This window comes from Chelonia mydas, chromosome 23 (genome assembly GCF_015237465.2).
Source record: "Chelonia mydas isolate rCheMyd1 chromosome 23, rCheMyd1.pri.v2, whole genome shotgun sequence".
Classification (NCBI taxonomy): Eukaryota; Metazoa; Chordata; order Testudines; family Cheloniidae; genus Chelonia; species Chelonia mydas.
This window is the reverse complement of record NC_051263.2, coordinates 5774648-5799636: the sequence shown is the minus strand read 5'-3', so window position 1 is coordinate 5799636 and position 24989 is coordinate 5774648. Positions and strand designations below refer to the sequence as shown.

At 56.6% G+C, this 24989-nt stretch overlaps 2 protein-coding genes across 5 annotated transcripts; both read right to left on the bottom strand.

The window, feature by feature from the left end:
- Positions 1-1107: 1107 nt before the first annotated feature.
- On the bottom strand, positions 1108-18106 carry CCDC61 (coiled-coil domain containing 61). Of its 4 annotated transcripts, none has more exons than XM_037884552.2 (14): positions 17983-18106; positions 13864-14052; positions 13401-13483; positions 12871-13034; positions 11166-11318; positions 10427-10643; positions 9329-9411; positions 6934-7181; positions 6175-6253; positions 5544-5668; positions 5177-5255; positions 4459-4525; positions 3442-3514; positions 1108-2624 (listed from the first exon to the last, which is right to left on the bottom strand). In XM_037884552.2, the coding sequence occupies exons 2-14, from the start codon at positions 14009-14011 to the stop codon at positions 2527-2529; spliced, it is 1617 nt and encodes a 538-aa protein (XP_037740480.1). In that variant the 5' UTR covers positions 14012-14052; positions 17983-18106; the 3' UTR covers positions 1108-2526. The 4 variants fall into 4 exon arrangements, with proteins under 4 accessions (XP_037740480.1, XP_043390640.1, XP_037740481.1 ...); XM_043534705.1 differs by having other exon boundaries at positions 4459-4529; positions 5178-5255; positions 17983-18069; XM_037884553.2 differs by having other exon boundaries at positions 13864-14109; positions 17983-18027.
- Positions 18107-22020: 3914 nt separating this feature from the next.
- Positions 22021-22825, bottom strand: NANOS2 (nanos C2HC-type zinc finger 2). Its single transcript, XM_007070980.3, has one exon. It carries the CDS (start codon positions 22567-22569, stop codon positions 22021-22023), a length of 549 nt encoding a protein of 182 aa, XP_007071042.3. The 5' UTR covers positions 22570-22825.
- Between the last annotated feature and the right edge of the window lie 2164 nt (positions 22826-24989).

Below are 24989 nucleotides of genomic sequence, written 5' to 3'. Positions count from 1 at the left end.
AAATTTTCCCAGCCCAGACCTGAAGCCCATCCTGAGGGAAGAGCCTAGAGGGCAAAGTACTAAACCAGCCCCTGCAAGCGCCTCAGGAGCGGCTCTCCCACACTCCTCTGGCGGCCCAGGAGGGGTCCCTGGGATGGGTCACGCTGCGTGTGTATAGCCGGGAGTGCGTTGTGAATGCACCCAGGGAAGGATGGGGCTATCATACATTCACCCAGTGAGGCTGCAGCCCCCTCACGCTCGTTAGCCACACCCTGCTGCCCTCTCAGGCCCAGCCCAGCTCGGCCATCGCTAGCCACTGCTGCTCTGCGGTATCTGAAATAAAGGAGGGCACAGACCACGGCCAGAAAGACAACCGGTGATCACCCAGGCCGGAGAACCCCAACCCAGCCATTCCAGCAGCCAGCCCCTAGCTGGGGGTCGAGCTAAGGCTGAATGTTGAGACGTGTTCAGTCTTGATGGAGAGAATCCAAGTGATGGAGAAATCCCCCCTCCCCCCCCGAGGAATTGCTCCAATGGTTATTCACCCTCATTATTAAAAATTTGCACCTTATTTCCACTCTGCATTTGTCTTATGTCAGCTCCCATCATTGGATCCCATTTTACCTTTGTCTGCTGGGTTGAGGAGCCTTCTACTCTCAGAAATCTCCTCCCCATGGAGTGCAGACAAACTGGGAAACCAAGTCACCTCCGAACTGTCCCTTGGCTAAACTAAATCGATCGAGCTTCTTTGGTGTCTCGCTAGGCGGCAGGTTTCTCAGTAACACGGAGCCAGGCAAGAGGATGGTGGTTCAAAGCCTGCATCCCTATCACAAAACCACAGCCGCGGAGACTGACTTACACCCCCACAAGACAGGCTGAGACAGGCTGGAGGCTCACTGCGTTTTGGGCTCCAGGCCTTTTACCTTCACTAGCCCTCACATTCTCTGCAGACGCGTAAGTGGAACGAAAACTAGCCTGTTGTGTGTCACATCCCCTCTACTGTTCCCAGCTGATGGCGATTCTCCTTTGGCTCAAGGGACGGGGCTTCGGTGGCATGAGCCAAATTCCATCCCCACCATCGCTGGCGCAGGGTGGAGCAGAGGCACGGGAGGGGATCAGCAGCCGGCGAGAAGTTAGAAAGGTTTATTTACAACAGGGATCATCACACAACACAGCAGAGCAACACCATGTAAGGGGATGGGGCGCACACAGGATCACAACACAAACACCTGCCGCCCACTGGGGCGCTGAGAGGAACCAGATACGCTCAGGGGCCAGCACTGCCGGATTAACCGTGGATGCCGCTACTGGCTTGTTCGTGGAGTGAACCGGAGAAGTGGGGGGACCAGACAGGGCTGCTGAGGCATGGGGCTTTTAGCTCCAACAACTGAATGCCCAGCGCTGAGCTGGTCCAAGGCTCCTCCAGGCCCATCAACCAGGCAGGAGGCTTAGAGCAGCTGAGGGAGCAATGGCCAAAGGTCTCCTGAAGCCCCGTGTGCTGCCATGAAACCAGATGAGGGGGAGCACAGGAGACGCTCCCCCAGCCGCTCAGACACGGGAGATTTCACGCACCAACGTTAAAAGCAGTTAAGTTGCTGGAACAGCCAGAGACTGAACACTAGCTCGCTCGTTTCACTGCCTCCAGGCACGACCAGCTCAAGGAGCCGGAGGCTGGTGCCTCTCCCTGCTCGCTCTCTCCCGGGTGCTCAGAGCAGGGGATTGAGCGCAGGGCAGCCTGCTCGCCTAGGCAGGCAAACTGGCCGCAAGGCATCCTACCCTCTCGGCTGCCGTGGTGGGACGTGGTTAGCTAGGAGCAGCTGGTGCAGGGAGAGGGCTTGGCAAGATCAGACCGTGCCACAGAAGCAGGGAAGTGCTGTCCCTGTCTGGAGCTTGCTTGGCCTGCGTGTTAAGAAGCTGCCCCCTTTCCCCCACCGATTGCAGGATTCCAGCCTCCCCGCGTCAGGCTGCTAAAACTGAGCTAAACAGGAGAGAGAAGGTGGGGTTGGGGGGGCTAGAAGAGGGTCCCATCAGCCTGTTGAGATCTCCATAGGACCCTCCACTCCGCAGTGGCCTTCCCCTTCCCAGAGGGGGTCAGAAATCCACAAGCCACAGTGGGGCAGGCGCCTCCTAGCTGCCACCAATGCGAAGGGAGTCACTCCCAGGAGGAAATGTCCCATGATCCTTTGCTCCTGGGCTACTTGGGTACAACTACAAAGCCACCTGCCTTCTGTCCAGCCCGGGGGGGGTGGGGATTTCTGATGGGAACAAGCTATGGGGGAACTAAGATCCTGAGCCCCCGCTCCCAAATATCCACCTTGCTAATCTTCTATTGTCCAGCCTGGAGTAGAGCCCTGTCCTGCCCAGAGACAGCAGCGCAAACGGTCCCTGTGGGAGAGAGAGGTCTTGGCTTGGCCCATGGGAGCTCCAAGGGAGGGAGGGCTCCAAGGCCTGGTTGCTTGGCCCACCTCTCCAGGCCCCCCTGCAAGCAATGTGGAGGGCTCCGAGCCTGGGCCACGTGCCCGCCCTCCCCCTCCCAGACTCCACTGGCTACGTCCTGGTGTCCAGGTTGTTCATGTACTCCTGCAGGGCCTGCAGCCGGGCGTCGATCTCAGACAGGTCGGCCGACGGCTCATCATACAGGTTCTCTGTCGGAGGAGACGAGCATTCGTTGGCTGGGCCCTGCGATCACCGGGCCAGCCCCACACTCTAGTCCCCGGTCTCCTGGTGAGCCGGGACCATGAACGCCATAGCCTCAGGAGTGGGGAACCGCTCAACAGGGAACCTCTCTCCGGCCCTGTGAGCAGCATCAGAGGGCTCAAGGCCAGGCAGAGAGAAGCTGGGTATGGGGAGGGAACTTCTGAGGGAGGAAAGGTTTGGGGGAAGACGGGGCATGTGTGCAGGGATCAAAGAAACCGTACCACAGAATATCAGGGTTGGAAGGGACCTCAGGAGGTCATGTAAGTCCAACCCCCTGCTCAAAGCAGGACCAATCCCCAATTTTTGCCCCAGATCCCTAAATGGCCCCCTCAAAGATTGAGCTCATAACCCTGGGTTTAGCAGGCCAATGCTCAAACCACTGAGCTATCCCTCCCCCATAGTCTGCAGAGAACCGTGGGCTGCTCCAGGAGGATTTGCCCGCTGCTGAAATGCAGCCACCTCTGGGGTGGAGCGTGGCAGCTGTTTATATCGGGGGTGGGAATGAAAGTAGCTTGTCCAGTTGAAGCTCCAAGGCACATGGAATTTGGCAGCACTCTGGGGCTAGGAGTCCTGCTCATGGGAAAAGGGCCAGAGGCCTCCGTAACCGTGGTGGGGACAAACTGAGTGAAACGAGGCATCCAGATGACAGGACGTCTAAGCAGCAGGGCAACTGCTCGTGCCATGACGGGGCCCTGGGGTCAGCCCAGACTGCGAGGGGAGAGCGCCCCCTGCTGAGCCCACACTCTGCAGCACAGCCCAGCTCACCTTTATCCGCTCGCTTGCTCGCGGTGGGGGTGCTGGCCAGGCGTTTCCTGCGGCCGGCATCCGCTCGAGGAGCCTGCAGGGAGAGGAGAAAGCTGCAGGGTCGTCTCCCAGCTGGTTCCCCCACTCCCACCCCCACCCCGTCCCCGCCAGCGCCCCACTTCAGCCAGGAATTACCAGGGCTGTCCGAGACGAAAGCAAACTGACTGGGGCAGAGTCCCATTCCCTGCTGACACATTTATTCCCAGGGTGCAGGGAAAATGGGACACCTGGGCTCTGGACCGCAGCCAGTCAGCGGCAGAGGTGGGAACAGCCTCCAGGTGTCCTGGCTCCCAGCCCCCCTGCTCGAACCACGAGACCCCACTCCCCTCCCAGAGCCAGGGATAGAACCCAGGAGTCCTGGCCCCCTGATCTAATCATGAGACCCCGCTCCCCTCCTACAGCTGAGGCTAGACCCCAGGAGACCAGGCACCCAACCCCCACTTTAACCACTCGGCCCCTCCCTCATCACAGCCCCTCCCCCTCCCAGATTCGCCCAGTGCTCTCCGACCTACTCCAGGTCATTTAGCACTGAAGGCAGAGGGACTGCCTCGTGGCAGCTGGGTGGGGAGGGAGACCCCGGCGCCCCCCACGGCCCCAGCCTCTCCTGACGGGCGGCGACTTGGAGCCCTGAGCTGGCTTCCTGCAGGAGGGAAAGGGAACCCGTTGTCTCCACGTCGCCCCCCTCTGGCTGGAGCACGCCATGGAGCTGTGAGGAATCATGTCCTCAGCCAGTGGCTCTCAGCATGGGCTCCAGCATGGGCTTTGCCCCCATAGAGAACAGGCCACACCAGCCCTGAGAGCCCCCACCTTCGCCTCATGCACACAGGGATCTGGAGCAAGATGCCTGCTGCCCGGAGGGCCTGGGGGCTGCGGCACAGCCAGGGCGGCGCAATGGGGCCCGTGTCCCACCAGGCCCTGGCTTACCTCCCACCCAGGCTAGTTGAGAGGCGCCCTGACAGGGGACAAAGAACCACTTACCCCGGTGGGGCCGTTCCAGGAGGAGGAACTCAAGGGCTTCCTGCCTCTGGGTGCCCGCCGCCTGCCCCTGCCGGAGAGAGAGGGAAGAAGGCCGCGGTGATGGGGCAGCGCTCCGCCAGTTAGCAGCCTGCAGCACCGGGCAGCAGCCGGCTCGGATCCCTGCTCCCGTGGCTAGCAGGGGTGCGCTGTGATGGAGAGGCCAGGCACTTGTCCCTGAGGGGAGTCGTGCCACTCAGACACCTCCCTATGCGGCACCAGGGCCCCACCGTTGCAGCTCCAGGGTAAGCCAGCTCCCGTACCCCCAGGCATCAATCTCTAGTCTCTGGCATCTCAGGAGTCCCCACAGCCACCAGCTCCCACCCGCCGGGAGGGCCTGGCCCAGCTTCCAAGAGAGGCCTCCAAATGCGGGTGCCCACCCTCGGCGCCCCTGAGCATGGCGTGCTGAAGTGCTGAGTGGCCTGCGTGCCAGACGGAGGCAATGGGAGCTGCTGCTGCTCGACCCTCCAATAATCAGGCCCCAAAGCAGAGATCACGTCTCAAAAGCTGGGTCAAAATGACTTGCCAAAGCAAGTAAGTGGCAGAGCTGGGATAGAACCCAGGGGTCCTGGCTTCCAGCCCCCCTGCTCTAACCACTAGATCCCGCTCCCCTCCCAGAGCCAAGGAGAGAACCCAGCCCCCCTGCTCTCCCTGTCCCAGTAGCAGATTGTGATTTCGTTACCTTAGGGGTACCGGCTCGGAGTAATCATCCACTTCGCTGCCCGAGCTTGCTGAAGAGCGCTGGCTGCGGAAGCTCTCCACTGTGGGAGTGAGAGACAGTAAAGGGGAGCTCAGTCCTGGCAGGGGGATCTCCAGAGCCCAGCGTCCCCGCCCCCAAACCCTCCCCCACACACGCACTCTTACAATGCACCCCACTGGGGAAGTTTGCGTCTAGCATGGGCTTTCCCAGTACCCGCTCCAGCCTTGATCAGCTGGTCCCCGGAGAAGGGACGGCCCAGGGGCTGGGGGATGTGGCCATGGGGCTCCCAGGCAGTGGCAAGCCCAGTGCAGTATCCCACCCCGGAGACATTCCTGGTCCCGGGACGTACCCGACGAGCTGCGTCCGCGACTCCTGCCCAGGCTGTCTCTGCTGAAGGCTGCCAGGCCCCGGGAGTGGGAGCGGCCCCAGCTGCCGGGCGGTGCATCACCCGCGCCCCGCCGGATCCGTCGCTGGCTGCGCCCAAGGGAAGAGGGTTATGTGCAGAAGCCGGCATCTCGCGACCTGAAGCGTCCTTGCCAAAACGGGCTGCCTGCCCCTGAAATGCAGCCACCTCTTGGGTGCAGCAGGCACGCAGCTCGTGGCAGGAAGGGAAGGGGACCGCAGGGAAGCAGAGGGCTGGGACCCCGAAGCTGCTGCCACGGCCCTTGCTAAACCAGCCGGAATCCTTAAACGGGCCCTGGGGCTCTAAGATCTCGGTGGGTTTCAGATGGCGTTCCTGCCACGGGAGCCGTGTCAATGCCTCCTGATTCACCCTTGTGGCTCCCACACCCTGCCCTCCCCGAGGACGGCGGAAGGGCTCAGATTCGGGGGGGGCAGCGCCCACCAGAGCGCTGGCAAGAGTCCACTTCCCAGGCAGCACAGGGGCCACTGAACGCGGCGACTAGAGGTGGAAACACGTGGCCCCGAACACCCCCCAGGGACACCCTGATCTTCTGGGAGGAGGTGGGGGGACGACTTACTTTTTCAGTTCAGCCTCCTTCTGCTTCCGCTCTTTGGCCTTCACAAAGGCCGTGGGGTCGAAGCGCGGCGGCCGGGTGCCTGGGAAAGGGGAGACCGGCAGTGGGGTCAAGGGCGGGGGCTGCTGCTGCCACACCTGGGATCTGAGACGGGGGGGTGGGAGGGGCTGCTGCCGCCTTGCCTGGGATCCAAGATGGGGGTGGGGTAGGGGTGCCAAGGGCAGGGGGTGCTGCTGCCACCCCTGAGATCTGATCACCCCGCAGTGCAGGGTGAGTAAACGAGAGCCCTGGGGATGGATGGTCTCCCCTCCCAGAATGGGCACAGCACGGGCAACGGCAGCCCTGCCCAACACAGTCCCCTCCCCACCTTGATGGGGCAAGACAGGTGTTTGGTCCCCCTGGTCTATTCAGCTCTCGGCCGAGGCTGCTGACTGGGGCTGCCTGAGGTGGACCCCACGCCGGCTGGCTAAGAACTGGGCTGAGGCCCCAGGCCCCCAAATCTCATGTCACACTGGGGACCAAGGCCCGGCACGCTGGTCATCACAGTGAGAAGTGGCTCAGAACCAGCCACCTCGAGGAGAAGGGCTGGGTAGACCCTTCCCCACCCCTCCAAACTGCTCAGCATTCAGCTGCAGGAACTGGGGGGGAGGGGACCTTGCTTGGAGACATCTCTGTCGGAGACTGGGAAGGACAACCTAGGGTCCCCAGGCCCTGTGATCTGGGCAGGGGACCCGCCCAATGGCTCCTCTCCTACCCCTTCACCTGTGGGTGATGGTGACTGGCGAGGGAGTCGGGTCTGGCTCCCGCCACGCCCTTCTCTGGACGTGGAGCGTGGCCGGTTCACTGGCCAGGCCCCGCCACACTCCCGGGAGTTGGAGCGCTCCCTGGAGGTGGAGCGTCGCTCCTCTCGGGCCACGGCCGCAGCGCTGCTCCGGCCCGGGGCAGCGTGACTGAAGCCACGGGAGGACGCCGATCGGTTCTGAGGGGATGGGCCGGTGGGGGTCAAGCGCCTGGAAAAACAGGAGGGAGCAGTCAGAGTCCTAGATGTGAAGGACAGACAGGCCTGTTCGGGTCATCCAATCTGGCCTCCTGCCTCACACTGGCCACAGAATCCCCCTAGGTATCCCTGCATCCAGCCCAGATCTGACAGTCGAGCCACAGCAGAGATATCCAATGTCAGTGAAAGACTCCAAGCCCTGGAGCACTCCCTATCCCCATCACTGGGTCAGTGGTTCCAATGGTCAATTCCCCTCCCGGGTAAACACTGGCACCTTATTCCAAGCCTGAATCTGCCTAGCTTCAGCTCCAGCCATTGATCTTGTTCTGCCTTTGTCTGCTGGATTGAAGAGCCTCCCCTCTCAGAAATTCCCCCCGTGCCACAGGTTCACTGCTCTGTGCCGGCAGCTCTCGCCAGCCCTGACAAACTCACTGCACAGACCAGATGATCTGTGTCTAAATGGTGCCATGGGACATCACGCACAAACGGTAACACGCTGGTCCTGAAAACCAGGGCGTGGTGGGGGCACGAAGGGTTATCAAAGTGCATTAGATTTCCGAAAATGCGTTCGGCAAGCAACGCATAAACCTAATCTGCCCTAAACAAAGGAACGTGTATTTGCTTGTCTGACCAGCCTGGTGGCCAGGCAAAGGCAACACACGGTCATTTACATATAAGGTAAACAAAGCTAACGAGCAGGGAGAAGACAGCCTGACACCTAGGCCCCAGCAGAGAAAGGGGTCTGGGCTTACTCGCGAAGAGCACGTTTCCAAGGTTTACTGGGCTCTAACAGGCCGGGGAGGGAACTCGGGAAGCCAGGCTGAAGGAAGACAACGTCTTTGAACAAAGCACTCTCATGGCTTAAGTTAGACTGAAGCCTTAGAAGTGTATTCTTACTTCTGTTTGTTTGTAACCATTTGTGTCTTTATGCCTTAGACTTGGTATCCCTTAAACTGGTGTCCTTTTCTTAATGCACCTGTTTTACTTTTCCCATAACCCAGCTCAGAGCTTGGATTGAAACAGAGGATTTGTTAACCCCATTAAGGTAACCAGCGGCTGTGGACGGGCTCTTTAAAGGAGCAGCGAGCTTGGTTCGGTTTTGTGAGCATGACAGTAAGGAGGAAGGGGGCGCTGCAGAGAGACGTCTCTGGGGAACTTGGGAATGGGGATCACTGGCAGGGCCCGGGTGAGTTTGCCGGTGGGGCAGACATGCCAGCGTGCCCGGGAGCTAACACAGTTTGGCAGCGGCAAAGCTCCCATTTGCTGAGGCCGAGAGGGGTAACACAGTAATTTACAGCTCTGGGAACCCCAGAGGCTTGTCACACCTGCCCAGGGAGGTGCTGACAAACCGGGATCGCGTCACCTCTGAACCATCTCGGGGATAAACTAAACAGATCCAGCACACAGATCTCATGCTCACAGGCAGGTTTTCCAGCCCTCGGCTCGTCCTCATGGCTCCTTCTGAATCCTGTTTAATTTTGCAGCATCCTTTTGGATGTGCGGACACCAGAACGGGACCCATGCTCCAGTGATGGGCTCGCTAATGCTGGATACAGACATAGCACTGCCACCCCACTCCTCCTCAATATCCCCACCCCTTATACCACCAAGGGTCATGCTCCCCGCTTAGCCCCAGCATCGCCCTGGGAGCTCCTGGTTAGCTGGTTCCCACCATGGCCCCTTGATGCTTTTCAGAGTGACTGCTTTCCAGGACACAATCCCCCAGCTCACAAACATGACCTACATTCTGTGTCCCTAGGTGCCATCAAAAAGATGCAGCCACCAGGGCTGGCTCTGCCCTGCCGAAGCCCCACTGACCCTTCAAGACAGCCGTGGGTAAGGACTGATGTCCCCCATCCTCCTTACCCTGTCTCCTAGCAGGAGATCTCATGCGTCAGGACATATTACAATCCCTGCAGAGTACGAGAAGGAATCTTCCAGCATCGCACAACTGGCCAGATGCATTATGGGGGTTTGATCCTTCCTCTGTAGCATCAGCGATCCGCTAATACCAGGGGACCAGTATTTAAAGGCCAGTGGGCAAAACCTGGGCTCGAGTATCAACAGAGGGGCCGGGATCCTTAGACAGGTGAATGAAAAGCCTCTCCTTCAACCCCGCCTAGGGTCCTGATCCAGCCTAGAGCAGCTGGCGTCACTCACCCTTTCTTGTATAAGGCCAGCTCATTGGTCAGACTCTTCACTCGGACCCGGAGGCTCCTCTCCGATGCTTTCACCTCCGCCAGCTGCAAGGAAGGGGAAGAAATCTCATTCCTTCAGCTGCTGGACATGCTCTGGAACGGGCCCAGGAAATCGACCCAAAAGACAGTCTTGCAGCGCAGACAGACAATGGAATCTGGGCAGGGCTACATGATTGCCAGCAACGTTCCCCTTCACTTCCTGCCCTGAACTGGGGTGCCATGATGTTGTGTTAAACAGCTGCCATGGTCCACCCCAGAGGTGGCTGCATTTCAGTGGTGGGCAAGTGAGCCCTGTATAGAGAGTCAAGGGCTTTGGAATTGTCGGGTATACGGTGCTATGTAAGATCTCACGGTAATAATTATTACTAGGGCTGTCAAACGATTTTAAAAAAATTAATCGAAGTTTTAATCCCACTGTTAAACAATAATAGAATACCATTTATTTAAATATTTGTGGATGTTTTCTACATTTTCAAATATATTGATTTCAGTTACAGCACAGAATACAAATACTTGATACTATTTTTTATTACAAATGTTTGAACTGTAAAAAAGATAACCGAGGCACGGAGAGTGGTAGCAACTTGCCTAAGGCCACAAAATGAGTCAGTGGCAGAGTCAGGTTTAGAACCCAGGAGCCCTAGCTCCCAGCCCCCCTGCTCCAACCTCACTTCCCTCCCAGAGCAGGAGCTAGGACCCAGGAGTCCTAATTCCCAGCCCCCTGCTCTGACGACTAGACCCCACTCCCCTCCCATGCTGCTTCCACTAAGGGTCGTCTCTCCTTCAGATCTTCGCCTTTAGGAAGCTCTAGCTCCACATCTGAGGAATTTGGAGTCCTGACTTCTCGTCTATGGGGGGCGATGTCACACCAGCACTGGGGGAAGGGCCGGAGGGAGAGAAAACGGGCTGTCGCACCAGGAGGCGTGTGGGGAGGCTGTCACACCAGTGTCAGGTTGGGTGCGGGCCCTACCTGGGCAATGCTGTTACACCATCACCTAAATGGGGACGGAGGGGGGGTTACACTGGTGCCAGGGCCCAGCCGAGGGGTTCACTACCCCACCTCGTCAGCCAGCTGCCGGTTCTCCTGCAGGCGCTTGCTGGCCGCTCGCTGGTGCTTGGTTCGCTCCTTCAGCAGCTCCTCCTCCAGGCTCTGGACAATCTTCTTCAGGATCTTCACCTCCTTCCCGGCGCTGCTCTTGCTGCAGAGCTTCAGCTCCTCCTGCAGCCCGAGCAGGGCCGACTCCACCTCCTGCTTCTCCTCCAGCACCCGGCCCAGCCTGGGGAGGCAGAGACACGCACAGGCAGGGGTCAGGGGGCACAGCGGCTCGCAGGGCAGAGAAGGGGGCAGGGGATCAGCACTGCCAGTAGGAGGCACTGTGACACATGACGCTTACTGTACATAGCGAATCCCCTCATGGCAGCAGACCTCAGAGCACTGGACAAACATTAATTCACACTTAGACCCGCTGAGATGAGAAGATAAGTCCCGTTTTACAGAGGGGAAACTGAGTCACGGAGAGACGTGGTTTACTCCAGGTCACCCAGTGAGTCAGTGGCAGAGCCCAGAACAGAACCCAGGAGTCCTGGCTCCCAGGCCCTCTGTAGTAATACCCAGACCTCTCTCCTCCCTTAGTGTCAGTCTGAAGCATGGAGCTGGTATTCTCGTTTGCATAGTGGATCGGCTGGGACAGCTGACTGTGCCCCAAGTAGTCCACAGGGGCAGGTGCTCGAGACAGCCTTGGGGGGAGGAATCAGCTCAACGCCGAGGCGCCCGTCACCCTGTCCCTCCCCTCACTCACTCGTCCCGCAGCCGGCGGATCTCCGCATCCCGGAAATCCCTGCCTGGTTTGGCCTTCAGCACGGCCAGCTCCTCCTTCAGCTCCCTGATGACCTTCTGCAGCGCTACAGGGTCTGGCTTGCCCACATAGGGCAACGGGAGCGGGTAGTGGATCCTGTGGAAAAGCAAGAGGCAGGGGCAGCTGGGATCAGCCCGTGCCCTGAGGTTGCTACAGTCACATGGCTACACATCCCCCTCTATCACCCCTCCCCTCCCGTTAGATTAATAGCTAGAATTAATTAGACTAGAAGATCACAGTGGTCCCTTCTGCTGTTAATCTGACCCCCTAGTTAACCCAGCCAGAGACCTGCCCTGAATTAATTCCGCTTTGACCTAGAGCAGATCTCTCTGACAAACATGGCTAGGCAGCAGTTCTGCGGAAAAGGACCTAGGGGTGACAGTGGACGAGAAGCTGGATATGAGGCAGCAGTGTGCCCTTGTTGCCAAGAAGGCCAATGGCATTTTGGGATGTATACGTAGGGGCATAGCGAGCAGATCGAGGGACGTGATCGTTCCCCTCTATTCGACACTGGTGAGGCCTCATCTGGAGTACTGTGTCCAGTTTTGGGCCCCACACTGCAAGAAGGATGTGGATAAATTGGAGAGAGTCCAGCGAAGGGCAACAAAAATGATTAGGGGTCTGGAACACATGAGTTATGAGGAGAGGCTGAGGGAGCTGGGATTGTTTAGTCTGCAGAAGAGAAGAATGAGGGGGGATTTGATAGCTGCTTTCAACTACCTGAAAGGGGGTTCCAAAGAGGATGGCTCTAGACTGTTCTCAATGGTAGCAGATGACAGAACGAGGAGTAATGGTCTCAAGTTGCAATGGGGGAGGTTTAGATTGGATATTAGGAAAAACTTTTTCACTAGGAGGGTGGTGAAACACTGGAATGCGTTACCTAGGGAGGTGGTAGAATCTCCTTCCTTAGAGGTTTTTAAGGTCAGGCTTGACAAAGCCCTGGCTGGGATGATTTAACTGGGACTTGGTCCTGCTTCGAGCAGGGGGTTGGACTAGATACCTCCTGAGGTCCCTTCCAATCCTGATATTCTATGACTCTATGATTCTAACATCCAACTATGACTGAAAATTGCCAGGGATGGAGACTCCACCATGACCCTTGCCAAGCTGTTCCAATGGCTAATTACGGTTAACACTTTGAGCCTGATTTCCAGCCTGAATTTGTCTAGCTTCAGCTTCCAGCCATTGGATCCTGTAAGACCTCTGTCTGCTACCTTGAAGAGTCCTGAACAAATATTTGTTCCCCAGGTAGGTACCGATAAGACTGGGATCAAGTCACCATTAACCTTCTCTTTGTTAGGCGAAACAGATGGAGCTCCTGGAGTCTCTCACTATAAGGCAGGGTTTCTAAGCCTTCAGGCATTCTTGTGGCTCTTCTCTGACCTCTCTCGATTTATCAACATCCTTCTCGAGTTGCGGACACCAGAGAGGGACTCGGGATCCCAGCAGCGATCGCATCAGAGCTAAATCCAGAGGGAAAATACCCTCTCTGCTCCTACGTGAGATCCCCCTGGTGATGCAGCCCAGGACTGCGTCAGCCGTTTTGGCCAAGGTGTTGCACTGAGAGAGGCCTTCACTGGATGATCCACCACTAAGCCCAAGCTGCTGCTGTCTTCCTAGTCCACCCGCCGCTCCGAGCTGCCCTTACCTGTCAAACTCGACGGAGTAGATGAGGATGAGATAGCGCTTGGAGCTCAGCAGCGAGGACTTGGAAGCCGAGGGCGCGTGCCTCGGGCCCACCCCAATCTTCCGGCTCCTCAGCGCCTCCAGGTCAGTGTAGGTGAGGAGGTCTAAGGTGACCGACTCACTGCTCTGCGGGGGGGAGTGGAGACGTGCTGACTCAGAGGGACGCACCAGCCCAGCCCTTCATGCTGCACTCACGGTGAGGGAGGTGGTGATAGAGTGTGGCTGGCCATGGGGCTGCCCCGAAAGAGGACAGCTCCCACCATGCCACTCTGCACTAGAGCGAGTGACAGCAGTCCAGCGGGATGGGGTGGGCATGCGAGGCAGCTGGCTGTTACAGCCAGCTCCATTTTTCCACAGAACAGGAGGGACCCTTGGGCTCCTAGTAAGCTGTCCAGTGAGACCCGTGGCAGCCCAGATCCCCTTCTCCCATTGCCCTTGGGCCAGGTGCATGTGCCCCGGGGGAATGTTAGCCATGAGCTCTGCAGGCCTCACCTGGCTCAGGGCAGACTCCAGCATGCTGCAGAAGATCCCAAACTGCTTGAAGTTCCCGGTCTTGTGAGTTAAATCTTCAATGACTGGGAGCAAATGAAACAGGGAGAGACCCTTGTCAGGCAAGGTCAGGCTCAGCTCCCCCCAGGAGTCTGGGACTCCCAGCCCTCTGAGCGTACCACTGGACTGCACTTCTTCTGGGAACTGGAAGGAAACCCAAGAGTCCTAGACACTCCCCTGCTCTATCCACTAGACCCCACTCCCTCTCAGAGTTGGGGATAGAACCCAGGAGTCCTGGACTCCCAGCCCCCCTGCTCTAACCACTAGCCACGACACCCCTCCCGCGGCTGGGGATAGAATCCAGGAGTCCTGAACTCCCAGTCGCCTGGCCCTTGTTGCTCCCTCCCCCAGCTGATACAGCCCTCACAGGGGGTGACCCATGTAATGGGCTTGGCAGGACACTCACAGGCAGCGTCAAATTCTCCTCTCCACTGATCGGTGGTGAGCCGGTCCTCCACTTCCACTTCCAGGACGCTCCCGTTCACGGTCATCCTCACAACGTGCTCCGTTCCGCGGAAGACGTAGTCAGCCTGAAGCCCCTGCAGCTTGGCCATGGTGAGCCCTCAGTGCTCAGGCCCTGCGTTCCCAGGCAACCCTGCGGCCGGAGAGGGAGTTCACAGGAATTGGGATTGACACTCAGGAGCCCGGGGGGCTGTGGGGTGGGAATGAGAAGCATGAGGAGAGTGGCGAAGCCCAAGGCTGCGGGTCAGCATTGTGGGGCATTGGCAATGAAGGGAGCCCAGGGCTGGGATGCTGGGGGGGAATGTGGGTCAGGATTGAAGGGCATGGAGGGAGCCCAGGGCTTGGGCACAGGTGGCTACAGATTGGGCCTGAGGGGCACTGGCAGAACTCCGGGGGGGGGGGGGGGGGAGCCCAAGGCTGGGATAGCAGCAACTGAGTCAGGGAACAGGGTCGGGACTGAGGGGCAGCAGCCCCTACAGCACCACACTGCAAGTTACACTATCCCCTGGGAACGGATCAGATTTCAGGCCTAGCTGGGCCTGTGTGCCTGTCTCCTTCCTCTGTTAGTTCAGGACTTGCTCCAGCCACCCATGGCAGAGTACCCCATGCTGGGGAATTCCATCCCTCAGATCCAGAGCGCTTTCCGCAAAGACTCGGCCTGTTCAGATAACACACACGAGCCCCGGACTGTCCTGTCACTGGGCGTGTACAGCCTACTCCACTAACAAGGTGACCGTGATCCTGGGAGGTGTAAGCAGGGGACTAGCAAGGTGTAGTCTCTCTAGGTGACGTCTTTGGCTTTAGTGAGACCAAAAGGATGCTCACAAATTGGAGAGGGTTCAGAAGAGAGCTGCTGGACTGTTTCCAGATCTGGGGAACCTGCCTCATAGCAAAAGATTAAGGGCTTCTCTATGCAGGGACACTCACCGAAATAGCTCTTCTGGTGTAGTTATTTGAATATAAGTCTCCCCATCAACACTTTTGTTTCCAAAATACAAATGCCTTATTCCAATATATCTTAATCCACTCTTATTCCAGAATACGAGTGTCCACATGGGGATTTACACCAAAGTCACTACTCCAGAATCAGTATTTCAGTAAGTTTCCAAGTGCAGACAAGCCCGAAGGAAGCTCAATCTGTTTAATCCAAGATTAAGCGGTGACTTGACCCTGGTGGTCGGCACCTCCAAGGGGAAGAGATCTCTGAGAGCAGGCAGCTCTGTATACCAGTTGACAAAGGCAGCCCGAGATCCAGTGGCTGAAGCTGAAGCTGGACAAATTCAGGCTAGAAATAAGGCACAATCTTTTAACAAGGAAGTTAACTACTCACTGGGACAACAGACCCAGAGACAGGAGAGATTCTCCATCACTTGGGGTCTTTTAATCAAGCGTGGGTATCTTCTTGAAAGATCTGCTGTAGCGCACACCGAAATGGTGGGCTTGATACAGAGATTACTGGGGGTGCGATGCTCCAGCTGGGGCTCGGCAGGAAGTCACACTGGATGAACAGAATGGTCCTTTCTGGCCACAAAATCTACAATTCTGTTTACCAGCAGGATGCACAGGCCAAGCCCATGAGCAGGCGCAGCGACAACGTAGATAAGAACCACCGCGCACGTGCACTGGGGAGCAGAGTTCCCCGACAGCGAGCGCTGTAGCCCAGGCAGGGCTCAGGTGTTTTTCAAACTGTGTTGTCTGACTGTACTATAGCTCCCACCGCTGGTCCGGGGAAGTGACAGCAATGGCACTGCAGATCCCGTTACCGGCAGTATAGAATCACAGGATGGGAAGGGCCCTCGAGAAGTCATCTAGTCCTGTCCCCTGCAATCAAGGCAGGACTAAGTATTATACAGATCACCCCGACAGGTGTTTGTCCAACCTGCTCTTAAAAATCCCCAATGATGGAGATTCCACAACCTCCCCAGGCAATTTATTCCAGTGCTTCACCACCCTGCAACACAGCCTGATGCAACTGCACTGACCCAATGCTCTAGGACAGAGGTTCTCAAACTGTGGTCTGCAAGCTCCATTCAGGTGGTTCATGGATAGTTCCCTCTAAGGTGCATGCCTGGGTGACCGCACACAAGAGAATGAAGGGTGGGGGAGAGAGGGAGAGACTTCTCTCCTTCCCAGCCCCAGCTCAGGGGCTGCTGTGGTGGGGGAAGAGGGCGAGACCCCCCTCCTTCCCAGCCCCAGCTCGGGGGCTGCTGTGGTGGGGGAGAGAGGCCACATCCATCACATTAGAAAGGTAAGACTACTGAGATTAAAATACGAGTTGTGTGCTTTTATTTGTAGAACCAAAAAACACTAATTATTATTATGTTTTTTTTAATATAGCACTTTTATCCAAAGCGCTTTACAATAATTAGCTAACGATACAAACAACATTTGGGAAGATCCTTAAATGCTCCACCGAGACCCGCAGCAATTTTCAAGTGGTCCGCGAAAAAAAAAGTTTGAGAACCACTGCTCTAGGGCAGAGGGAGTGGTTGGGTGCTTGCTGGGGCCGCTGTCCAGCTGGGAAAGCAGCAGTGCTGACAGGGCTATGCCAGAGGTTCTCAACTCTTTCCATACCAGAGTCCACCCTCCCAGTACAGCAAGGGCCAGAGCTCCCAACCCCCTGCCGCCTCTGCTCCCAGGAGGACAACGCTTGGAGGAAGCTGGCTGCAGCTTCTCCCAGCTGAGAACAGGCTGGCTGCATCCGAGCTGTAGCCATGATGGCTGCACCCACTCTCAAAGCCAGGTAAGAGGAGGCAAGCAGGGCTGCTGCTGCCCCACCACTAGGTGCAGAGGGAGGCAAATGCCACCACGGAAAGGGCAGAGCTGCTGCTCCCGGGCTGCCTCCTGGCTCCCACCAGCCCAGAGGGGATCCGCCACGCAGCACTGTCCCCCACCTGTCACACAGCTCCATCCTGACCCACACGGCTCATTTCTTAGTGGACATGACTAGGAAAGTACATGGAAGGCCACAGTATAAACAGGGGCTTAACAAGCAGCGTGCTGGAGTCAGGATGTCTGTCATAGCTACGATACGCAGGAGCACGCTGGTGCTACGGCCCATGGAAGAGATGAACCGGGAACGTTATACCTGGACAGAGCAGGCTGTACGGGGACCGGCTCCCCAAAAGTGACCGTGCTCATCCCGAAGCGTGTGACGCCGTGTATCGCGCTGAACGCGGGTGTTATTAGAGTTAGTAAAAATGTCGTAGCAGGTGTAACTTTGGTGCGCCCTCTACCCGCCCCCTTCACTTGCGTCTGATAAGCTCAGCATAGCTTTGCAGCAGGCCAAATAAAGGCATCTGAGTCGGACCGAGTTCTTGGGGAACACCAACAATGGCAAATGTGGGGGCAGGTGGTCAACCCCCCCCCAAAAAAAACCCCACCCCTCACCCCTGGCTGCCCCAAACCGTGGTACCGTGGCATGGAGGGAAACTCGGGGGGTGGAGGGTCCCGGAGGTCACAGACCAGGAGGGAGGTCACATGCCAGGGAGTCCCCATGGGGGGGAAGGAGTTCCGGGGGGGGGGCGCTATGGGGGAGGGGGCACCAGGGGATCATGTGCCAGGGGGTCCCCACGGGGGGAGGGGGGCCTCGGGGATCACCTGCCAGGGGCTCCCCACGGGGGGGAGTTCGGGAGGGCGCTATGGGGGAGGGGGCACCAGGGGATCACGTGCCAGGGGCTCCCCACGGGGGGGAGTTCGGGGGGGCGCTATGGGGGAGGGGGCACCAGGGGATCACGTGCCAGGGGATCCCCACAGGGGGAGGAGGTTCCGGGGGGCTCCCCCACGGGGGGAAGGGATGCAGGGGGATCACGTGCCAGAGGGTCCCGACGGAGGGAAGGGGTGCCGGGGGGGGGCGCTATGGGGGAGGGGGCACCAGGGGATCACGTGCCAGGTGGTCTCCACGGGGGGGAGTTCGCGGGGGGCGCTATGGGGGAGGGGGTACCAGGGGATCCCCACGGGGGGAGGCGGTGCTGGGGGGGCACTATGGGGGAGGGCGCTCGGGGGATCACGTGCCAGGGGGGTCTCCACGGGGGGGGGGGGGATACAGGCCCGGGTCACTCACCGCCTCGGTCACCGGCTCAGCCCAACCGCCGCCTCCCCTGACAGGACCCTGCCCCCCAGCGCCCCGCTCCGCTCCCATTGGCTGCCGACCAACCGCCGCCGGCGGGCCATTGGCTCGAAGCCTCTGTCTGTCACAAGCAAGGCCCGCCTCCTCCGCCCAAGCCTGTGCGGCCACTGGTTTTCAGCGGCCGTCCATCAACCGCAGAACCCTCCCACCCCTCGCCGACTAGCACTCAGAGTTTCCATTGGGTCCCCACTGGCTGCCAATCCCCCTCATAGCCCCGCCCACTCAGAACCCGCCTCTTTCATCCAGCCCAGCCCGATCATTGGCTGTTCTTCGCCGTCAGTCCCAATGTAGTTTCTGCTTCTCGGGAGCCGGGAGCCGCAGAGCGAGGGCCTCTAGTGGCTGCTCGGCGCATTGCACCCGGCCTGGCCCCTGGAGCTCCAGGCGCGCTTTGGAGCGCGGGGTTGCGAGTTCGAGCTCACCGAGGGGCCGCTCCTCTAAATCCCTGTCCTGGCTCCCTGGGCTGGGAAGCAAAGCGGGATCAGAGCATCAGCCTCGGCGGCGCGACTGGGGACAGGATAAGAGATAGTGCAGATGACACTAAAGTGGGAGAAGTGGTAGATACGCCGGAGGGCACCACCAGGCTGCTCCCCAGCTAGTAAACCCTGGGGAGAAGGGGTTTCCCACTGGGAATTCCCATGGCCAGAGCAGCCCTGTCACCCCATCACAGGCCCATTGTATGCTCAGAGATCTGAGCTTTCTTTAGCAACAAGCCTCTCACCTTCCTGGCTACCGAAGACAACTTCAAAGTGTATAACGGCTCCAGTGACCTCTGCCTGAGTCTGCAGCCAGCCTGAAACAGGAGCTCCAGCTCTCTTGTGTGAGTTGTTAACAACTGAGACCTTAAAAGGTCACAGTTCTCAACTATTTTGCTGCTGATTAAACCTGCACACCATGCAGATCAGCGAGTGACTGGGCAAAACTGAAGCTTATAGATGGAGCTTGGGTGGTGGGGGCAGAGCACCACTTTCCTCCCCCACCATCCCATTCCCTGCATCTCTGTCACATGCAAGGATGTCCTGGCTTTGCGGTGGCCAGCACAGTATCTAGGCAATTTGCTAGGGAAATATCACAGGTTTTAGGGTGATTCCCTTGGGAGATGCTGCTTTGGATTTGGCCCCATTGTGGTCTGATCTAGCATCCTTGCAGGGACCCCTGTCACCCCTCAACCCCCATCACCCCCTTCAGAAAATTAGAACAGCCATACTGAGTCAGACCAAAGGTCCATCTAGCCCAGTGTCCTGTCTTCCGACAGTGGCCAATGCCAGGTGCTCCAGAGGGAAGAAACAGAACAGGTCATCATCAAGTGATCCATCCCCCATTCCCAGCTTCGGGCAAACAGAGGCTAGGGGCACCATCCCTGCCCATACTGGTTGATAGCCATTGATGGACCTATCCTCCATGAACTTATCTAGTTCCTTTTTGAACCCTGTTATAGCCTTGGCCTTCAGAACATCCTTTGGCAAGGAGTTCCACAGGTTGACTATGCATTGACTTCCTTTTGTTTGTTTTAAATCTGCCTATTTATTTCATTGGGTGACCCCTAGTTCTTGTGTTACAAGAAGGAGTAAATAACACTTCCTTATTTACTTTCTCCACACCAGTCATGATTTTATAGACCTCTATCTCATCTCTCCTTAGTTGTCTCTTTTCCAAGCTGAAAAGTCCCAGTCTTATTAATCTCTCCTCATGCGCAAGCTGTTCCATCCCCCTAATCATTTTTGTTGCCCTTTTCTGAACCTTTCCCAATTCCAATATATCTTTTTTGAGATGGGGCGATCACATCTGCACGCAGTATTCAAGATGTGGGCGTACCATGGATTTATACAGAGGCAACATGATATTTTCTGTCTTATTATCTCTCCCTTCCTTAATGGTTCCCAACATTCTGTTGGCTTTTTTGACGGCCGCTGCACGCTGAGTGGATGTTTTCAGGGAACTATCCACAATGACCCCAAGATCTCTTTCTTGAGTGGCGACAGCTAATTTAGACCCCATCATTTTGTATGAATAGTTGGGATTATGTTTTCCAGTGTGCATTACTTTGCATTTATCACCATTGAATTTCATCTGCCATTTTGTTGCCCAGTCACCCGGTTTTGTGAGCTCCCTTTTTTGTAACTCTTCACAGTCTGCTTTGGACTTAACTGTCTAGAGCAGTTTTGTATCATCTGCAAATTTTGCCACCTCACTGTTTACCCCTTTTCCCAGATCATCTAGGACTATGTTGAATAGGGCTGGTCCCAGTACAGACCCCCGGAGGACACCACTAGTTACCTCTCTCCATTCTGAAAACTGGCCATTTATTCTTACCCCTTGTTCCCTATCTTTTAACCAGTTACTGATCCGTGAGAGGATCTTCCCTCTTATTCCATGACTGCCTACTTTGTTTACGAGCCTTTGGTGAGAGACCTTGCCTGAGAACTCACCCATCCTTACACCTCTCTTGCTATTGGGGCAGCTGAGCCCCCCAGCGCCCGTTAATCTTTACCTCCAATGCATGCAGCCACCCCTAATCTGGCACTCTGTGGCAGGACACATTCAGCTCCTCTGCTGGGGCATGTTCTCTACATCACAGTAGGGGGTGCACAGGCTCCAGGGACCATGCTCCCTAGCAGAGCTCCCCACTCTGCCTTCCCCCTCCTCCTTGGTCTCCCCGCCCTCAGCAGCCATCCTCTCAGCATCTGCCCAACCCCAGAGCAGCCCTGCTCCTCCGATCCCCTTGGAAAACAGTAGCCAGTTTGGGGCAGCGGGGTCACACCAGGGCAGAGGGGGCAGGGCCGGGACATGTAGGGATGGGAGAGGCAAAGCCAGGGCTCCTGTTGGGGTCTTCTGGGCATATCGGGCTTCATAGCCAAGCAGCTGGGGGGCCCCCTCGTTGTAGCTGGTAGAGGAGACTGAAGAGGGTCCCGCTGAGGAAGAGGAAAGTGGGCCCACAGCAGGCCAGAGCACTGAGTGTGCGGATGCTGGGACGCTGCTTCTGGCCCAAGTCCCTTCACTTGCTTGCGGGGGAAAGATAGTGAGTCAGGCTGGTTTCTAGCAGGACGGGGGTCAAGATCCCCCCAAACCTCCAGGGAGTGCGAGAGGGAGTGGGGCCATGGAAACAGAAATCCCTTCCCACCAAGGGGGTCCCCAGCAGTGCAGGGCTGAGAAAGCTTCGCAGGGGGCCGTGCACGTGCATCTCCCTCCCAGCCGCCGCCCAGAATAAAAGCGGGGAGACAAGGGGCTCACCCTCGATTGCTAGCCGGAAAGGAGATCTGTCCCAGAGCCACGCAGAGGAAAAGCCGATCAAACACCCAACCGGCTGCTAGAACAGTGCTGTTTATTAAACAGAAGGGAAAGGGGATAAGGGAGTGTTTCATTTTTTAATGAAAAATAACTCTCATAAACAAACCCTCAAATCTCATAACACCGAGAGAACAATCCCTCCCCCCCGCAACGTGTTGTAATAACAAAATCAGTTAAAACATGATGTAGCTGCATATTTTAGAATTCAGTTCTTTTTCTGACATGATTTTAAAATAAACCTCACATTTAAAAGTCCTCGTGATTCCTGTGATGCGTAAAACAAAACGAATAACACTTGGTCGGGAAAAGAAGTTTCCAACAAAGCAAATCTACCGAAGACAAAAGCCTTGCACCCATCTACCCCGACGGATGCTGCCTCGTCTGCAAATGCTGAAAATTAAATCTCCGCATGAGTTAGCAGGCCAAGGGCAAAACTGCGAAACTTCCGGTTCGTTGGCACTGGTTCTCTTCCGCCCGAAGTCACCGCAAGGCAGGGAAACGAAAACCAGGCTGCTGTGGGGATGTAAAGAAACCAGGGCGACTTTCTGCGTGGCTGAGTCAAATCCACCCTGGACTTGAAACGCAAACTCGGAAACAAACGGTAGAAAATAGACTTCAGTTCCAAGCCCCTTCTGGTGGCTCCCCGGTGAAAGGTCCCAGGGTGGAGGTGGTTTCTTCCCCTGCCGTTCACCATCTCACTATGAAGCCAGCCGAGTTGCGCCCGCCTTTGCAGTAGAGGGACTGCTTCTCTTGATTGTGCGGGCAGTATTTCAGCGTGTGGGCCCCATCGCCCGTGGCACCACACACCGGGCAGACGTAGTTGCGCAGGATGGGACACAGCACGATGCCATCGGCTTGCTTCAGCAAGTGGGAGGAGTAGACCCTCTTGGACTCCCCGTTGTGCCTGCAGAAGTTGCATAGGAGTCTGCCGGGCGTCTGAGGGGTGGCCGCCCTGCTCTGCCCGTTTTGTGGACAGCTGCTGCCATTGCTCCTGTTCCAGCCCGATGACTTCAGGCTCGAGGCGTCCCCCGGAGGCATTGGAAGGGGGGTCCCTGGCAGGCAGAGATCTGCAGTCTCACAGGTTAGGAGGCTCCTGGACCCCCTTCTGTGCTCCTCAATGATTTCGCCAAGAACTTTTGACAGGTTCAGGTAGTCCCGCCACATGTTGAAGTCATGCGCGATCGTGACAGGTGGAGAAGGTGGCCCGGAAAGCCAGTCGGGAAGCATGGTGCTCATCAGAGAAGCCCCCTACTCTGCAAAAAGCTCCTCGACCCCTGCTCCTTTAATAGGCGTGGCCTGCAGTAGGCAGCATTGCCAGCAGGCTGCACTGTGCCCATCCAGTGCAAGGAGGTGGAGTCTCCGATTTAAAGGGCCGGAAATCAAAACAGAAAAGCATCCCCCACCGGAGATTAATGAGCTAAATATCAAGGTTCAGCTATAGCAAATCTACTGGGCATCAGACGCACCCCTCTTCTAGAAAACTGAATTCCATTTTCCCTCCCTTCTGCTCCAGAAGCTCGCGTCCCACCCAGGGGCAATCCGTTATTTTTTGCCAAGGTCCAAATTTCTTGGTCCAGGTATAGTCAAGATCCAGACTCCAGAGAAAATAATAAAAATAAACCAACAATAACGATCATCATAAGGAAATAAAAAGATCTCGAGGTCCATTCAAAAGCGTCTGCTGGTCCGGAGTTGGCCCGGGGTCTGCCTATTGACTGCCCCTGGCCTCGGGTAACGCTGTCAGCGGCTACGATCGAACGTGGGATCCCTTGACCTTGATGTGGGAGCCTCTACTGCCTGAGCTAAAAGCCACCCCTCTCTTAGCGGCGGTTGTAGCAGGCTCATCCCTAGAGCCCTGCAAATCTGCGGATCGCCGCTTTATAGCCACAAGACTATGTTTGCGGGCTCCTGGCTTGGATGCGGAGCTACACAGGGATCTACTCATCAATCTGTAGCTGGCCTAGCCACCACTTGAAGGGGGCGGAGCGCCACACTGAGCAGGCATGGCTTACGCTGGTGTCACGAAAACATCCACAAAAGTCTCAGATGTGGCTGCTTTTTATCTCACTCAGATTTAACCATCAAACCGAGTCTGAACAGCATTAGTTGAAAGCTTTTTAAAGACTTTTAAAAATGTTTAAAGAGGCCTTTTCTGCTCCAGCCTGTTAACACTTTTCTGTTTTCTTTTTTAAAAAAAACCCCAAACCCCACACACATATCTGCCAAAACCTGCCCTCATCAGTTGCAAAGATTGACAGAGATGCTAAAGGGAGGAGGTCCATAAAAAGTAATGGACATGGTCACTTTCCCACCAGTCCCCTCCTTAAGGGAAACTGACCAGCATATCTGTACCAAAGTAGTTATTCCACTCTAAGTATTCCAGCATAACTCCAAGGCAGAGTAAATATTCTGGAATAAAGTCATAAGAACATAAGAAGGGCCATACTGGGTCAGACCAAGGTCCATCTAGTCCAGTATCCTGTCGTCCGACAGCGGCCAATGCGGGTCCCCCAGAGGGAATGAACAGAACAGGTCATCATCAAGTGACCCATCCCCTGTCACCCATTCCCAGCTTCTGGCAACCAGAGGCTAGGGACACCCTCCCTGCCAATACTGACTAATAACCATTGATGGGCCTATCCTCTATGAACGTATCTAGTTCTTTATTGAACCCTGTTATAGTCTTGGCCTTCACAACATCCTCTGGCAAGGAGTTCCACAGGTTGACTGTGTGCTGGATGAAGAAATATTTCCTTTCATTTGTTTTAAACCTGCTGCCTATTAATTTCATTGGGTGACCCCTAGTTCTTGTGTTATGAGAAGGAGTAAATAACACTTCTTTATTTACTTTCTCTACACCAGTCATGATTTTGTAGACCTCTGTCATATCCTCCCTTAATCGTCTCTTTTCCAAGCTGAAAAGTCCTAATCATATTGTGATGAAGCGGGACTGTTCTTAATGTTTCCTCTGAATAGTGTGGGGGTGCCTCAGTTTCCCCTAGGCAGTTCTTAAGTCTCTAGGTGGTGGGATAAGGGTGTATGATCATTGCAGAGTCCTAGAGGGCAGGTGTATGCAGGGGTCTGGACACAGAGAATGGCCAACACCCTGTTTCCTGGCAACTGATGGCCTGGCCCTTCCCCCCTGCAAGGTGAGAGCTAAAGGGGTTGGAGAACAAAGGAATCAGGTGACCTCCTGGCCCGGGAAAGGGACAAAGCCCAGAGGAGGAGGGGCTGGAGAGAGTTTGGGGCTGGCTGGGGACCTGGAGTGAAGTGCAGACGTGGTTGTCTGGCTCACTGCCCCCCAAAATGGACCCGGCTGAGGGGTCCTGTTCTCTGCACCTACAAGCTCTGGTTTAGACCATGTTCCTGTGGTCTAATAAACCTCTGTTTTACTGGCTGGCTGAGAGTCACGTATGACTGCGAAGTTGGGGTGCAGGACCCTCTGGCTTCTCCAGGAGCCCGCCTGAGCGGACTCGCTGTGGGAAGCGCACGGAGGGGCAGAGGATGCTGAATGCTCCAAGGTCAGACCCAGGAAGGTGGAAGCTGTGTGAGCTGTGTGTCCTCCAGACAGGCTGCTCACAGAAAGGAGACTTCCCCAGAGTCCTGACTGGCTTCGTAGGGAGCAGTTTCAGAGCATCGCCCGGGGACTCCGTGAC

Excerpts from the sequence above, each read along its gene's own strand:
- NANOS2 (XM_007070980.3), bottom strand. The coding sequence starts at position 22,569 with ATGAGCACCATGCTTCCCGACTGGCTTTCCGGGCCACCTTCTCCACCT.
- CCDC61 (XM_043534705.1), bottom strand. The coding sequence starts at position 14,011 with ATGGCCAAGCTGCAGGGGCTTCAGGCTGACTACGTCTTCCGCGGAACG. Across the intron at positions 13,035-13,400 it reads TGGAGTCTGCCCTGAGCCAG|AGCAGTGAGTCGGTCACCTT; the intron begins GTGAGGCCTGCA and ends TCCCCCCCGCAG. Across the intron at positions 4,530-5,177 it reads CTCCGAGCCGGTACCCCTAA|GCAGGGGCAGGCGGCGGGCA; the intron begins GGTAACGAAATC and ends CCTCTCTCTCCG.